Source organism: Cygnus olor, chromosome 3, assembly GCF_009769625.2.
Source record: "Cygnus olor isolate bCygOlo1 chromosome 3, bCygOlo1.pri.v2, whole genome shotgun sequence".
Lineage (NCBI taxonomy): Eukaryota > Metazoa > Chordata > Aves > Anseriformes > Anatidae > Cygnus > Cygnus olor.
The window spans coordinates 97,364,846-97,381,695 of NC_049171.1; the positions used below are offsets into that span (position 1 = coordinate 97,364,846).

At 41.7% G+C, this 16,850-nt stretch overlaps 1 protein-coding gene and 1 long non-coding RNA gene across 3 annotated transcripts in view; both read right to left on the reverse strand.

Moving 5' to 3' along the window:
* Positions 1-2,220, reverse strand: part of KCNH1 (potassium voltage-gated channel subfamily H member 1) — a 185,413-nt gene extending 183,193 nt beyond the window's left edge. Inside the window, exon 1 of one of the 2 annotated variants that reach the window (XM_040554071.1) lies at positions 2,023-2,220. In XM_040554071.1, coding sequence (XP_040410005.1) covers positions 2,023-2,095 — 73 coding nt within the window. In that variant the 5' untranslated portion in view covers positions 2,096-2,220. The remainder of the gene's footprint in view (positions 1-2,022) is intronic. The other variant, XM_040554072.1, reaches the window with a different exon arrangement.
* A 14,097-nt stretch (positions 2,221-16,317) lies between these two features.
* On the reverse strand, positions 16,318-16,781 carry LOC121068589. Its single transcript, XR_005818971.1, has 2 exons — positions 16,632-16,781; positions 16,318-16,541 (listed from the first exon to the last, which is right to left on the reverse strand). It is a non-coding gene; the product is annotated as an uncharacterized LOC121068589 (long non-coding RNA).
* Between the last annotated feature and the right edge of the window lie 69 nt (positions 16,782-16,850).

The following is a 16,850-nucleotide window of genomic DNA, read 5'->3' on the forward strand; positions in this document are numbered from 1 at the left end:
ACGAAAAGCCGTCCAAATAATTATTAAATTACTGGTTAAAATGGCATCACTTGTGCTGTCCTTAGAGTAATGCCTCCAAAAGTGGTTGCATGCCAATGACTTTGTTGTAACCATAACCCTCTTTCACTGAGCTAAATCTCCCAGCACAACCTGGAGCAAGAACGTATTTTTCTCACTTCACCTGTGACTGTAGATGCACGTCATACACAAGTGCCTTCAAGTGAAGCACTTACTCAGTTATACCTCCTTCAGTTCCATGAGCAAATTCCTCTCCTTTCAAAGGGAATCCCCAAATTAACAACATTGCCATATATGTATCAATGCAATATCTGTTGGCACTACTTAACTTGCCCACGGGTGCCAGCAAATAGAGTTTGACAACAAGCCCGGGGTTTATTTGGCAAATCCCAAAGGGGCTAGATAGTTTCACTGTGGGTCACGTTACTATCCAATCGAATGAAACCGAGAAGGGGGAGCCAAACCTCAAAGTTTATGGGCCCGTTTAAGCGCTCGTCCCATGGGCATCTCAAAGGCCAAGCAGGCAGGCACCGCGGGTCCGGGCTGTTCCCATGCCGTCCCCGCGCTGGACGACACAGCTCTGCTGGCTGAGGAGAATGGGGACACCATGCTCGTCTCCTGACAGCCACGGACGTCAGAAGATGCTGATGGTTCCACGTTAGAACTGAATCATGCAGCGCTTGTATGTGACGGCATCGCATTACAGCAAGAACTAGAAGGCACATTACAGGAGAAATGGGCTGCTAAACCTGAGTCACTTCCCAAAGCTTCTCCTAATATGTCTGAAGGGTGCATCACTTCCTACCAGGCTTCATCTAAAAACCTGTATTTATTACAGCCCGCAGGACTTGCTAAGCATTTGGAGATGGAGTGCTGTCATTTTACCTGTGCTGTCTGGCACCACGCTCTGTTACGACACCTTCTTAATGGGGGAAAATAGGAAGAAACGGAGCAAAGCTTCTCCTGCACGATATCCCCATGTCCAAACCTCAACCCATTTATTGCACTTTGCAATATTTTATTTCTTGGCACTGAGAGCCAACAGAGAAATTTGGTTTTTAATGAAGGAAATTATTCCCGAACTCAAGACAGTTTTGAGAAAAGCCGTAGATAACCGGTGTTAGAAGACTAGAGAAACAACACGAATCTGATGAAACGTTAACATCTCATTTTGTAAAAAGAGGGCAGGCTTCACTACGAGGACAGCTAGTATTTTTTCGGGGAGGCAGCTTCCACCCCCTTCTATAGGGAAGTTGCAGAGAAAGGCAGCCTGTAAAAATAGCCTCACGATTAATGCCGTGTGAAAACATGTTCTTACCAACGGCGATTTTTTTTCCCCTCAATAATATCCCGTAATTGAAAATAATTGAAAATCACTCTTTGGATAATTTGAGGTTCTAGCTGCTTATCGGGAGGGTTAATTGTCTTTGCCTTATCAGAACCGACTGACTACTGTTTAATTAAGTCCTGTCGCCTTGTCTCGGAGCAGGGCTCGATCCTGCGTATTCCCGATCGCACCACAAGTTCTTAACCCCGTAAGTCCAAGGCACCGAAGTCCAAGGGAGCCTTAAAGATGGCAGAACTTGGAGCCTCCAAAAACCGCCCGTGCCCAGGTTCAAGCAAGCACACAGCCGCCCGCACGGTCGCAAGGCTTCCCGAGGGTAAGTCCCGGAGTGCGAGAACCTGGATAACGCTAATGCATATTCGCACGAACGGTGAAATTCGAGGCGCAATTTTCCGAGAGGGAAAAAGAAAATAACCATCGCTGCCTCCCCTCAGCCCTCCAGACGCCCGACTCCCCCGCCGGGAGGCTTTTGCCTCCCAACTCGCCGCCCCCCGCGGTGCCCAGCGCCGGGCTCTCCCCGGCGGGGACCCTCCCGCAGCCCCCTCGCCTCCCGGTGCCGGCTGGCCCGCGGCTGCCCGCTCCGGGGGCTCGGCGAGGCTCGGTGCCGCCGCACCTGCCGCCGGCTGCCCCCTCCGAGGAACCCTCAGCCCCCGCCTCACCGTTAGACCTCCGCACGATGTTCTCCAGGAAGGTGTTCTGAGGCGCCACCAGCCCCCTCCTTCCCCCGGCCATAGTCGCTCTGCCGGCGGCGTGGCGCGGCGCGGAGGGCTCGGCTCGGCTCAGCCCCGCTCCGCCGCCCGCCCCATGCCTCCGCCGGGACCGCGGGCACGGCCGTGCGGCATCAGCCCTCCCGCCGCCGCCTCCCGCGCACCGCAGCCCCGCGGCCGCCGCCGCCGCCGCCGCCGCCGCCGGACCTCCCCGCGGCGCCCCCTGCCGGGCAGCGCCCCGCCGCGCCGCCGCCGCCGCCGCCTCCAGGCCGGTGCCGCAGCGCCATCGTCCGGGCCCCGGAGCTCGAAGCCGCCTCAGAGCGGCGGGGAGCGAGGCCCAGCGGTGGCCCTGATGGGGGCTCGGTCCCTCAGGGCCGGCTGCCTCCTCAGCGGCCGGGGAGCTCGAAGTGCGCTGTGAAACACCTCACGGCCGGCCCGGGGAGGCGGCTGGCCTGACACCCTCGACCCCCCGAGGCTTTGCCCGCTGAGCTCAGCCCCTTCCTATGATCATTTAAGGCTACTTACTATTACAGCTCAGTGGAAGCAATGAGATGAAATATTTAAATAGAATCATAGAGGTTGGAAAAGACCTCCAAGATCATCTGGTCCAACCATCCCCCTACCACCAATGTCACCCACTAAACCATATTCCTAAGCACCACGTCCAACCTTTGCTTGAACACCCTCAGGGACGGTGACTCCACCACCTCCCTGGGCAACCCGTCCCAATGCCTGACTGCTCTTTCTGAGAAGAAATGTCTCCTCATTTCCAACCCGAACCTCCCCTGGTGCAACTGGAGGCCATTCCCTCCAGTCCTATCACTAGTTACCTGGGAGAAGAGGCCGACCCCCAGCTCCCCACAGCTTCCTTTCAGGTAGTTGTAGAGAGCAATAAGGCCTCCCCTGAGCCTTTGACATATATAACCTTTGACAGGTCTTGAACTCTCTGAAGTATTCAATTCACATAGGTTTTTCATTCAGGGATAAAACTGCTTCGTTCTTTTCCCTTTACCTACCTATCAGCAAACAGAAAATACTCAGATCTCTTTAAACACAGACTAGCTGGCACTGGCATTTGCTTGCTGTGACACCTCGGTAACTGCAGCACCTTCGGGCTCTGCAACTTAGGGCACATTTAAGACTTGAGTATGTTTCACATGATCATACGCGTGTGGAAAAGCTATTTCCCACAACACTTAGCAAGTAAAGGAAGGCAATGATGATGGTCCAAGTCAGCTGGGCTTTTTAATTGTTAGCACTCCAACAAAATTTTGGCACTGACCTCTGAGCTCTCTCTTGGCAGTGCTTGGGTAGGGGCTATGGCATGGCCACAGATCACGGCACAGCCAGGGATCGCAGCCAGCTCCAGCTGTTTGGGAGGAAGGAGCACTGAGCTGGGGCCAGAGAGCTGTGCCACGGCCGCTTGGCCTCCGGGCCAGAGGACAGACCCCAGTCTGTTTGATCCAGCTGTGCCACACGGCCTGTGGTTGTCACCAAAAGGCAAAAAGCCTGATCCTGCTGCCACCAGCCTTCTGCCTCCCACAGTTTTTAAGTCACGGGACGCACGCTAAGTACGAGGGGGAGCTGAACAGCACAGGCAGGTAACAACGTCACTGCAGCAGGGGCTACAGATTCAGTCCCAGAGCATGCTGGTGTTGGCAGCCACAGGAGCCCCTCTCACAGCGGGACAGACGGGTGACTCCTAAAAGCCCAGCTCATGAAATAGCCGTGCCATGGGAGCCACTTCTACACTGTTCATTAACTTTCATTCATTCAGTACAATAGCCAGAGAACCAGGTTAGGAGAGCACCTGAAGTTGCAAATAGGCTATTAATTGTCCCTGAAAATCGTATTTTGAAAAATCCCATGGAAATGCTCATTGGTATCTTCATACATCTGAACCTACCCCAAACAACTGTACATACAGAGTCCCATGCTGTTCCATCCCTGCTAGCTTCAGCAGCACAGGACAAACCTGATGACCATTTCCCCAGAAAAATTGTAATGGTTACCTTTGACACTGAATTTGCACAACTCCTAATAACTAAGAGTGAGGTTTTGAAAAAACTCGGATCTCAAAAGACTTTCGTTATTCCTCTAAGCCACTGTGCCAGAGGGCATGCTATCTGAGCCTCTGCAGGGCTCTGCAGGAATCTCTAGGTCTTGGAGACATCCGTCAGCTGGCATACATTATAGAAATGTGGAGGCTTTTTTAAAAAAAAAAAAAAAAAGTTAAACTGAATCAGCAAGTACACAGAATTAGGAGCAAGGAGACACAGAGTAAGAAAGAAAAACAATATATTTTCTGGAACTCCATGAAGTGTAGCTGGCTGCAGTTTGTCTTGCATTTGTTCCCCTATCCATTCATTCATTTTACATGTAAAAATTTGGTCCAGCCCCTGATTATCTACTTCTGATAATCTAATTTTTCAGAGCATCATGCTGATCCCACAAATTTCGTATCAAAGATATCGTTTTAGCTGGGTTGGGGGTTACACCTACCTTGCCATCATAATGCAAATAAATTAAATATTAGAGCAAACAGAAAATTTCTCATTTATTTTCTGTCTTGTTTAGAGTTTCTCCCCATTGCAAAATATGATTCCACCTGGTGATATGAATTTTTCACCAAAGAGCAGAGGGACACTGTGCTAATGTTTCACTGAGATTATTTTGAATTCTATACTCATTTTCTTGCCATTAGCGGTAAATCTTACAAATAGTACAAAGCTGGAAGCAAGGCCCCACTTGAAGCAGCACAGGTACACTGTCTTTCTGATTTCATTTTTAGATGGTTACCTGAAGGGACTTCTCTTGAGCTATCTTGTTTTTTTGAAAAGCTGAAAACTCAAATTACTAAATTTACTTGTTTGCTAAAGCCTATTGGATAGAACTTACTAACTGACACTTCCACATAAGGCTCATGTGATCAGCAAACTACTGACCTCTTATCACCCATTATAGGGGACATTCAGCTTTATATTTTTACTGGGCTCCTTCAGCCTGTGTTTTTGTTTTTGTTTTCCTGAAAAAGGCCCTAGTTAGGACTTCTAGTACTCTGGAAAGGGACCATCCTCTAGCTGCAGAGCCTTAAGTACTTTTCCACAATCCCTTTGAGCAGCTGCTCAAAAAAAAAAAAAAAAAAAAAAAAAAGTGCCGATTTGCCTTCACCTAAGCTGTGCATATGTGTCACCCCACTTGAACTGAAAAACAGCCCGACAGGAAACCCAGCACTGGTGGTAAATGAGGAAAACCAGCTCAGACCTCCCTTTTTGGCAGCAGCCCATTCAGTAACATGACTGTAAGTTCCAGTGTCGATACACAAAATACCTTGAAAACTCTGCCATTAATAAAAACGTTAGTTCCATGTACTTATTAGTGGAATGCCACTAAACCCCATGGCACCTATGAAATAAAAACGTAAGCACAGAGGAGAGACCTTCTTTCATCTCTTCGCAAGGTTCACTCCTGAGAGATACTACTGTAACTTCCCCTAAAAACCTCCCATTCATCAGCCATACAGTGTCTCCAGGTAATCTGCTCCAACCCCTAGCAAATCTCAAGATAAGAAAGCTTTTCTTAAAATACAGCTAAGTCATTCAGTCTTTAAAGCTAATAAAAACTCCTGTGGACACAAAATTCACCAACCTTTCTGCAAGTTTTCAAATATGTGAAAAATTGCTATAATGCTCCTCTGTCTCCTGTTGCCACTTTTAAATCTGAACAAACCCGCTTCTTCCAAAGTTGAACAGGACCTTTACTGTGAGAGTCTATTAGCTCTCTGGGACTTGTCATTTCACCTTCACAGCATCAAATCAGTAAAGGAACATAGGATGGTTAGGAAAGTCTCATGTGCTCAGAATTTAATTAATTTATACTGAAAATCACAGTTTTTATTCGAGGCCTTTTTAATTTCTACCCTGTTTCGCATAACATAACATAATCCTTTGTTGAAAAAGTTAACTGTCAAAAAATGTAACAATGTAGTTATAACAAATTACCACCAATCCTGAAAATATAAAGAACATTGGATGTTTACATTGAGTTCCATTTGCTACAATATGCCTTTGTTATTTACTGTCAAAATAAAATACATGCATTGATATGATAATGAAGCATAAAAGATAGTACACAAGTTACTATGCCATATAGATTAAAAAAAAAAAAAAAAGAATAAAAACTGTAACAAAAAGATGTTATTTTTATTAATTTACATAAAATCAACAAAGCAGTCATTAATCTACAAATTCTTACCCCCAACGGTCTGGGGGCTAAGGCCCCAGTCTAACTACTCAGACGTGTAAGTATTTATTTACTCATGATTAACATTATTTATTATGTTATGAAAAGAACAACAAGAAACAGAAGCCAGCCTTAAAACGAAGACGAGTCTATAGTATAACAAGTACAGGCGTGACTATCAGAAGGAAAGAATTTGGGAAGACATATATACATCTTACTGAAACTTACATTTATTTCTTCAACTCATTTTAACCAATGTGCTCCAGCCATTGGTGCGTTTCAGCCTGAGGTTCCTAAGACCCGATTATTTCTGTACTCTAAAATTAAATGAGACTTCTAACTCAGAGCAATAATCCAGTTGCACACCAGTCTGTAGATCTGAGAACTGAAAAGTGTTAGTGATCCCAAACAGCCATAATAAGTTTGTCAAAAATTAAATATGGACTTTTCCAGTTATGGAATTTCTGAATTTCCTCCAGACTTTTTCTGAGGAACAAATATGGAAAAATAACTAAAAAATCCTATGTTCTGAATGGAATAATTCTCAAAATAAAACTGATGAGAGAGTACACAGCCAGTCTTTTATTTATACATCCAACATTTGGAGTGTGGGCTAACAGGAAAGAACTGTTCCTTCTTAGAATAGCTCAAAAGGGCATCAATTTTTTTTCTCCATTTGGACAGTATGTCTATCTCTGTTTATTTCAACAGGAGCTGACACACTGTCCTTCTGGATTTAGGAAAAAAGAAAAAAAACATCCTGATTATGATATCAGATCACAATTCTCCTCATTGTAGGTGTCCCTACCAGCCCTTTCAGCTCAACCCTGTCCTGCCCTTCCCTGCCCCGCCCTGCCCGTGGTCTCTTCCAGCCTCAGATCAGTCAGTGACCAACTGAAATGTTATTACTCAGAGGAGGAAAAGAAAACAACCATGGTTTCTTTAGCTTCACGTCTGGCAGGTTTGCTGTTAATGTTCTTATTGTGTATTTCAGTTTGCTTCATATTTCCTGTGCCTGGCTCAATATAAACCAAGGCAAACCGAAGCAAATGAGACACAGCTTGCTCATACTCCAACAGAATGCAGGGGCCCTCACTGAGTAATTGGAAAAGATTTCTGTTTGCATCCCCTGTCCACAATAAGCTTAGGAACCCATAGCTCCTGGGTGAACGTTTTTTCTTAAGTAGCAAGGACACTGTAGGTTTCATTACCATAGTAAGCTACTGACTGCATTTATCTCTCAACTGTAGTTCAGTAGTCCATGATTTAACAATATAAAAAAGCTACCAAAATGTAGAATCTAATCCTACATTTTCATAACACCCTGTGAAAAAAAAAAAAAAAAAAAAAAAAAAAAAAAAAAAAAAACACTAGCCCTTTTAGGCCCAGTTTTGGAAAAATACTCCTAGTTACAAACATGCTTGTGATAGCTAGCAGTTCTTCCAACTCCTGTCTCCACTTTGGCCCAAGGACATCCAATTTTAGCCACTGCCCTTGATCCAAAACACTGTTAGTTTTCTGAAAAAACTTTGGATTCTACTGTACAACAATTTCCAAGGATCTAATGTAAACAAGAATTTCTAAATAATATGGAAACAGACTCCCCAAATTATAATACATAGCCTAAATCCTGTAGCTTAGTTTAAAAAGCAATCTCAAAAAAGCACATTGCTTTTTCTCTGGACAGAAGCATCCTGTGAAACTGATAGTGGTAGACTGCTAGTTTCTCCTTTATGGTAGCCTCTCCAAGAAACACATCTCAAAGAGTACCCAGGACAAAACTACACTAAAAACAATGACTAAAAACTTCTTGCATAAGGCTTGTAATTCATTGTTTCTGCCTTACATATGCTTAGAATTCTTTTTTGTTGTTTTTTGTTGTTGTTGTTGTTTTGTTGTTTTTGTTTGTTTTTGGTTTTGGTTTTTTTTGAGTTGTATTTTTTGTAAAGCTGATCTATCACCTCAGAACTTTACTGACCATTTTTGTTGCTCGTAGGATTTCAATTTAAGAAGGTTTGTCAACAGACAGAAACCAACAACTCTCAACCTCCAAATACCCACACCTTGGGAGGAAAACAAAAAAAATACCTCATCTCGCTTCATTTCAAAGTCTTACTGAACCCAACATTTCATCAGGTATTTCCCACTTACTGCTCTTTCTGTCAACAGGGTGGATTACTCACAGTATTTGCTTTCTACGTAGTTAGAACTTTGTCTTGTTCTTTGACAGCAGGAGGGGTATGCAGAGAAGTAGCTAAACAACTCAGGAGCACAAGTCTGTGAAAAAAAAAACCACTTTGTAACTAGCTTAGTATCACTTTTTTTTCCTTTTTTTTTTTTTTTAATTTACAATGAGATTAGTGATTTTCTCATTCTAACCAATCTCTTACTGTTATCTTCTGCAGCTGCGCTGAGAAGAAAATAATCCTAATTTTCAAAGTTTGATTGTATCTTAATAGCATTTTTTCCAGGGCCTTCATTGGCACTGGAATCATACCTAGTCCTAGTGACTGATATCAAATGGCCCTAAAGTCTGATGGGCTATTGATTTTTGTAAACACATGGATACCTGCCGTGAGGGTTTTTTATTGCGTTTTCTAATTACGGTTACTTTTTTTAATGATATATTCAGCTCAAGCACTGCCAGGTACAATAGTCATAAGAAACACATATTTTACAGATGTTCATTTAGGAATATACATGCTCTATGAAAATAAAAGTATTTAAATGAACAGAACAGGATTCCTTCATGTGCTTCCATTGATTATTGTAAGGCAAAGACAACCGATACCAGTTAACTGATATAAAAGCTTGTGTGTAAAGTCACGCAGGACAGTGAAATTTCAGGACATTCTTTAAAAAAAGATGCACCACAATATCCAAACCTGACTCCAGTCACCTAACCAAAACCCAGTATATGGCACGAAGGAAGGCAAAGTTAGGGAATGAATGGTTGGGCTGGAACACACGTATTAGAAGCATTTATATATGGTAGAACAGCAGAAACACTGTCTATCAAAGATGCTTTTGGCAGTACCATAATATTTGTACAGAACTGATCTATAGCAGTGAGCTTAGAGTGCAACTCTGAAACCTGGATTATCACTGTTTTTTCAGAAGATTAGATAGCTAATACTAGGGGACATCATAACAGGCTCCCAGACTGTAATGCTCCAAGTTTTCATTAGATAGATCCTTAAACCAAGGATAGAAGCCACCTTTATTAATAGGGATACAATGAAGATGAAAGATGATGAACTATATATGAAAAAGTAGGTACATCACCTGCTCCAGCATAAGAGTATTTAGATGTTGTTTGAGAGTGAACCTGAGGTGGGTATTTTTCTAAAATCTTGTGTGGAAACCCACCTGCTATCCTAGTCCTGGTCCTAGTGCTATCCAGCATTTTCACCCTCAAGTTATTTAAGCATGATTTTTTGTTTTACCTCTTGGTTTAAGAATCACACTGGTAGAAATACTGGAAACTACAGAATCATAGCATATCCCAAGTTGGAAGGGACCCACAAGGATAGTTGAGTCTGACTCCTGAAATCTTCCCAAGGAGAATTTTTCCCAGTGTAGACTAACCCTAAATCTATTCACCCATATCCTCAAATGCAAGATTTCAGTTTTATATTTAAGTATATCTGCATCAGACCAGAGAAGAGGAATCATTATTCCTGAAAGCATTATCTAATACAACCTGAAGAGATCCAGACACAGCCATATCAATTAGTTTTCTTTAACATAATAGAGATATAAGAGAAACATATTTACTTGTAGAAAATCTAGTAAAGTGCTATTATAATAATAAATTTTCACAGAGAAAAATAATTCTTACACATTTCAGAAAAATTAATTAACAGTTTTATTTGTATCAAAATGGAACCTCTTGCTCGTCCCTCCTAAGCTGCATACCTGAAGTATACAGATCATCAGCCAAACAATAGTTACAGTAGGAAACAATACAAAGCATTAGTAGCAATAATGTGTTGGCATCTACACAGTCCAGACATGCTTGGCTCCAATATTCAGCCCAGCTCCATGACACAAGGATTGCTACAAAAATAGTATATACTTTTCTACAGAAACCGTGAGGCAGAAAACAAACAAACAAACAAACAAACAAAAAGTTCTTGTAATATCTCAGGAACCTTCTTTTGGTTACATGCAGTCAGTGCTATTTTCCTTTTTTTTTTTCCCTAAACCACAAAAACAAACAAACAAACAAACAAACAAAAAAGCAGCAGGAGATGCCAGCATGCTGTAGCATTAAACGTTATTACAGTCCAAGGCCTGAGACATACAGCAAAACAAGCTGCTGCTACTTGTTACCACACTGCTCCTTATACTTTTACATGCACTGATACATCATTTGCCTCAAATTAGGTCTGCAGTACCACTGCCTTTGGTTCTTTCAGATCTCTCGAGATTACTCCTACAATGACTCCATGCGATCCTGTCACTTGTTAAATAGGTGGGCAGTACAGAGTTACAGTACTGGTTTGTTCACATTAACTATTACTGATGTTTTCCAAAGTACCCTTCCTTGTTCTTCCTGTTTGTTACAGTGACTGGATCCTTATTAAATAGTAAACTGAGAGGGATAAGATTCTTTTTTTTTTCAGGATAAGGCACACAACAAAATAATATAGAGTGTAATTTTTTCATTCTAGAGTACATTAAAGGATATTTTTCTCAAGTAAGTGTTTGGTATTATAAACTGCAAGGAGAAAAAAGATCATGTAATCACAGGATGGTTGGTGGAAAGGACCTCTGGAGGTCATCTTCTCCAACCCCTCTGCTCAAGCAGGGCCACCTAGAGCCAGTTGCCCAGAATGAAATCCTTCATAGTATGCTCCTTTTGTACTGCTACTTCACAGAAAAAAAAAGGAGGAGAAAAAACAGGAAGGAGCACAAACTTTATTAACTCACAATAAACGGCCATTTCTTCAGGTACAACAGCAACAGACACACTGGCAGGTAAGAATAAAGCATGAGTTTACCATACAGTTCACTAAGTGCCGGAAATCAAAACACAGCTGGAAAAAAATTAAAAATAAATAAAATAGTGCCTTGAAAGTCAGACATCCCATTGCTGTGCAGAAGAAAGAAACGACATTTCTTAAGCAAGTTATGGATGGACCAGATGATCTTGAAGGGTCTTTTCCAACCTTAATGATTCTATGATTAATGATTCTAAGTCCAACATCTTTAAGTATCGATTTGGTCAGAGTGGCTTTTCAATGCACAGTCCAGTGAGAAGCAGTTTAAGTAATTGTATGCAAAAATAAGACAAGACAAAGTAAACATCCCCTGGCTTACCAGAGAAATTATAATGCCCACTTTTTTCTTTTTTTCTTCTTTTTTTCTTTTTTTTTTTTTCCTGTGGGAAACATATAACCCTAAACCAAAATTTTTTTGTAAAGAGAAGCTGCCATTTCAGCCATGTGCATGGGCTATTAACAGGCAGACTGAGAATCTTCAGACAATACAAAATGCCAGTGTTTTGATTCAAAGACATACTGATAGCTGTTACCAAGATGTACTTTGAAGAGGATATAGACAAACTTAAGTAGCGAAATGATGCCTGACTTTCTGAAGTGAACTCTTGTCCCAAGTTGTCTATGTAACATAAGGCTAAGCCAGTTAAACTGAGGCTTTTCCCACAGTCCATCATGATAACCAGCTAAACCCAGAACCCTCTTTACTTTCTGTAAATGGGACAGCTTAATAGAGATTTAGGTTACCTGTACAGAAATGAAATAATGAGGCTGAAAGTGCTGAATAGGAACACCTGTCTCTCCTGTTGAGAAAGAGATGGTATTTGGAAAAAAAATCATTTTTCTAATAAAAGAAAAATAACAAAAAAGTCATCATACATTGTCAGTGGAACTCACTGCTATAGCAAGTCACTGGAAGAAGAATCTACAAATACATAAAGCTGGAACAGATACTTTCCTAATGTATCTAGAGGATTCAAAATTGTAATTATCCTTTTTTTTTTTTCAAAAGATATCAAGCTTTACGCTTCAGAGCTTTAACAAATCTTTTAAAGACCAAGAACAGGCTTCTTGCCAAGGAGGAATGCAGATTATGGCATCTGCCCCAAAATGAATTCCTCCGCAGCCTTTGCTTTTAGTAATTGTCAGGATCAAAGTAATGAACAAGGAGGACATTAGTACTAACCCATTACACTAGCTCTTAGATAAGCCATCCCATAGTAAAATAAATGATTTCAAAATACTATTTTTAACAGAGTGCGAAGTCCGAACATTTCCAGCTTCATTCAGCATAACCACCACCATCTTCCAACACATTGTAGCCTCCAATTTTGGCAAAGGTTTCAGAAGAGTATGATTTGATCAGCTGGTGGCAGGTATTTAAACACAGAAAAGTATTTATAATCGCCGAAGTTCTTAGACTTCTCAAAGAAACTGCAACATGATTTTCTCCATTTCCCACGAAGAAATTACTGACTGTTCTTATTATACAGACTATCTATATTCTAGGATGCTAACTAAACCAAAAAAAAAAAAAAAATCTGACCAGATTTGGAGAGCAGATAGCTTTTGAAGCTTATAGTGGGAAAACAGCACAACAAAAATAAAGCAAACACAGCCGAATTCCCGAATTTCAGTTGGGAGATATTAACAGCGGCCAGTCAGTTAGCAGATGTTTTATTGCATTTCACTGGCCAGTCACAGAACAAAGTTTAACTTCTGCACTCTTTACTGATTTCAGCCTTAATAAAAATATTAATACTAAAATTCAGAAACACTAGTGAGTGTCCAGCTTGAGAGTGACGGCATGATTTTCCAGAGCAGTAGAAAACCCATGGCTTCCAGGATCTTCCAGTGGTTCCACTAAAGCATGGAGCTGATGGAAAATTCAAGAATGTTCCACGTAACAGAGCAACCACCATCAGTCCGAAGAAGCTAATAAATCTCACCTTATCCACTTCTAAGCCTCCCACTTAGCATCCAGCCAGCTGAGCTGTGTTTAATATAAAAGAAACATAGTACTTGACAAGTAACACCTATACATTTTCCAGCAAAGCAGCAAACAGACTCCAAGCAGAGTAATTTATCTGAAATTACCTTGATTCCAGGCATGCTTTTCTCAATGTGCTTAGGGAGACAAAGAGCATACTTTTCTTTATGAAACATTCATACCAAAGGAAATTATAAATCTCTGCGTTAAAGGACAAGTTTCCAGGCTGGATATTGCCAAAAGGGTTCATGGTCATACCATTTTCTCCCTTTTTCACTCAACATACTCTATATTCACAAATCTTCTGAAGAACCAACACAAATTAATTTGACCTGTTTCAAGAGATCTAGAAACACACAGATTTTAAAATGTATAAAGTGACCTTCCCAAGCTGGGGAACTGTCAAGATACTCTTTGTAAATAATAATAATAATAATGATAATAATAATAATAATAATAATAATGTATAGAATTGTGACCATAAGACAAAGGCCAAGCATGTGATCTGCAGTACTTCTGAGGTGCTAGAAATGTCAAAGGTGAGATGGACACAACACAGTAATAAAAGCATGTGCAAAGATCCAGTGTTTCAAGAAATGATTTTGTTCTGAATAGCCAGCCTTCAGTTTCCCACTACCGCCCCCCAAACAGTTAATGTTCTCATTATCCCTCAGTGCAAGGACGTAATAATGAATTGCAGAAACCCACAATCTAAGAGCCTGATCTCAGACTGAGCAGCAGATGCCAAGAATCTGCTCTAACAAAGATGATTACAAGAGGCCTCAAACCTGTGTGGAACAACCTCAAAAGCCATATGGGTTAGAAGAGCAGCTAATTCATGGCTAGTGAACGCTGTTTCCTTTGATCTCCTATTTCTGCTAATGCCTTTTAGCAACTCTGCTGAAAGGCGGAAGCTACTACTTCACCTTCTTCGTTTGCAACATTTCTTCATTCCTCAATTCCCTTCCTCCCTGTTGCAATCCACTTTGTACTCCAGCAGTCCCTCCCCTCCTGCCCAAACACAACCTTTCCCCTCCAAACTATAACTTGGAGATGTAAGAAGAAACACTTAAATCTTCAAGATTCAAAAACTGGCAGGCTCATACAAAGAATCCTTCGACTGTATAAATATCAGTATTTTAAACTTTTAATTTTTCTGCTTTGGGAGAGGACAAAAGGAGGCCCAAGCCACCCTTTCTGAGTGCTTTGGCTTGATCACTATGCTGTCCCCTGTAGCTTATGCGTGGAAAGAAAAAATCAAGAATAAGTAAATACATGATAAATAGTCCTAACCAATTCCTTATGCAGACTTTCTACAATAAATGAAGGATCAACCTCACAAGCAAATCTGTGTTAGCATACAACATCTAAGCCAGGATTACTGAATGTGACAGAGGAAATATGGAAAAAACAATGGAAGGCTTCCATACAAGCAAAAGTATTTTAGGAGGCAAGGCAACTTTAAGATTGCATGGGAAAAAAACTCACTACAGGTATTTGCTAAATCTTTAGTGGTGGACTTAGTGAATCTATGTTTTTTTTATGTCAGTTTTGAAATGTAGTTTTAACACCAGTCCTTTGGAGTAAACTCTTAAGACCATCCTCCTCCCAACCCTAGTGACAAAGAATCTTTCTTCTTTTCAGGTTCCCCTCACAATGTTTATTAACAATTTACTAACCCTGAAAGCTGCGTTAACTTATAATTTTCTGTGGCTTTATCAGTTAAGAGAACTGGCAGACATACATAGTTATAACTCCACATGTATGCCTAAATCTCACTTCCTATCAATCAAAGTAAAGCTAAAAAGCCTCAAATAGTCCATTCTGGAAGGACTAAAATTAAAGCAGCCCAACTTTCTGCAGGTTTCTTTATTGATTTTACATTTAAAGTGTAAACCCTGGCTGAAGATTTTCCTGTGGTTCTGGTATTTGTGAGTGCTTTTTCTAATGTGAATTCTTTTGTGTAAACTAAAATATGAGATCACATGACAGCTTTTTCCTCAGTTGTTGAGGTACTTGCAGGTACCCAACTACCTTCACAAAGCTTACGGGGGCTTAGTTATCTTTGAGACCTCTGTTAATTTTGGGTGGAAGATGCAAACAATTCCAAAATTTCTGGGATATGAATGGCAACTGGACACGCAGAGTGAGCTCACAAATCTTTCACAGGGAACGAGTCTTAAAGGAAAAAAGATGGCATCTTGAATCATCAGCAAAATTCAATCCTTTCATCCACATCGCAGACTTTTCTTCAATTACTTTTTCCTCAGTAATACTTGGTTCTTCAATGTTCACCATGGCTCTTCCAAGAAAACCTAGAGGGTGATGAGGAACATGGCTTTTTCTCATCTTTGGGTTTCTGTAGCCTTTTCTCCACATTCTCCTGATCCACAATTCTGCAGGGGCTTCCTACTTCTCCTTACTATAGCCTTCCTTATTAACTCTTGGAGAGGGTGAACAGTAAGCATACAGGAATCAGAGATATTTTTCTCTCTCATTTTTAATGCTCAACTTGCAGAAGTTGTGACAAAAACAGTTCTCCTAAGACCACAATATTCCCCAAATAGGAAAAATCTTGACGATATTTTTCTGTCATATTCTAGCAAGCACAAATAAATCAGAGATTTTTTAAAGGTTTCAAATTTGACCATAGTGGGCTAATTTCAAGACAAGCGCCAAAAGACAGCTCCCTCCAAACATGGCAATCTACATCCCGTTGCAATCCTGTCAAGCACTAACAACACTTACCTAGTCATCTTTCCTTAACCTCACTGAAAGATAGCAGCCGCACCGTTCTAGCTAGCACTCTTCAATAATAATAATAAACTTTTGGCAGGCAGCTGCCGGGATGAAGTTTGATAAGAATGGCTAAAACGTGACAAAGTGTAACAGCGACTGTGCCAGACAGTCCGAGGCAGAATGAGAGACGTGACTGCCATGCAGAGCAGGGACAACTTCAGCTGCTAAGTTTATGCTTTTTTAACTCACGAAATCAGACTGACAAATTGTAACTAAAGCATTAAAAATTTATTTATCGTATATTGAAAATATGGCCACGGTGACATTAAATGTGTACGTGTGGAAAGAAAACGCGACAAACACATCTCCAGGTTCACTGCCGTGACTGTTACCACATCTCTAACTCAGCCTCTCTCTGGAGCTGGTCTCAGCCGCTTTTCTTAAAAACCGGTTATTTTGACATGACGTGGACGGTGACGTTTGGGAGTACACTCGAGCTACATAAAGATAAAAAAATAAGAATATTAAATAAGCATTTTTTTTAACAAAAAAGCACCACACACGCGAATCACGCCACCAAGAACTACCTGCCGAGCTGCCATTTCTGGATCCAGCCCCCCCTGTGCCCTCATTTCGCCTCACCCCGACCCGTCCCGGTACGAACCGTCCCCCCACACCCGCGGCAGCCCCCCCCCCATTCCCGCGGCGGCGAGAAAAAGTAGCTCCCGCCCCCCCCCCCTCCCTTCCCTTCCCTTCCCTTCCCCTCCCTTCCCTACGGGGGAGCCCCTCGGCAGCTGTGCTCAGGC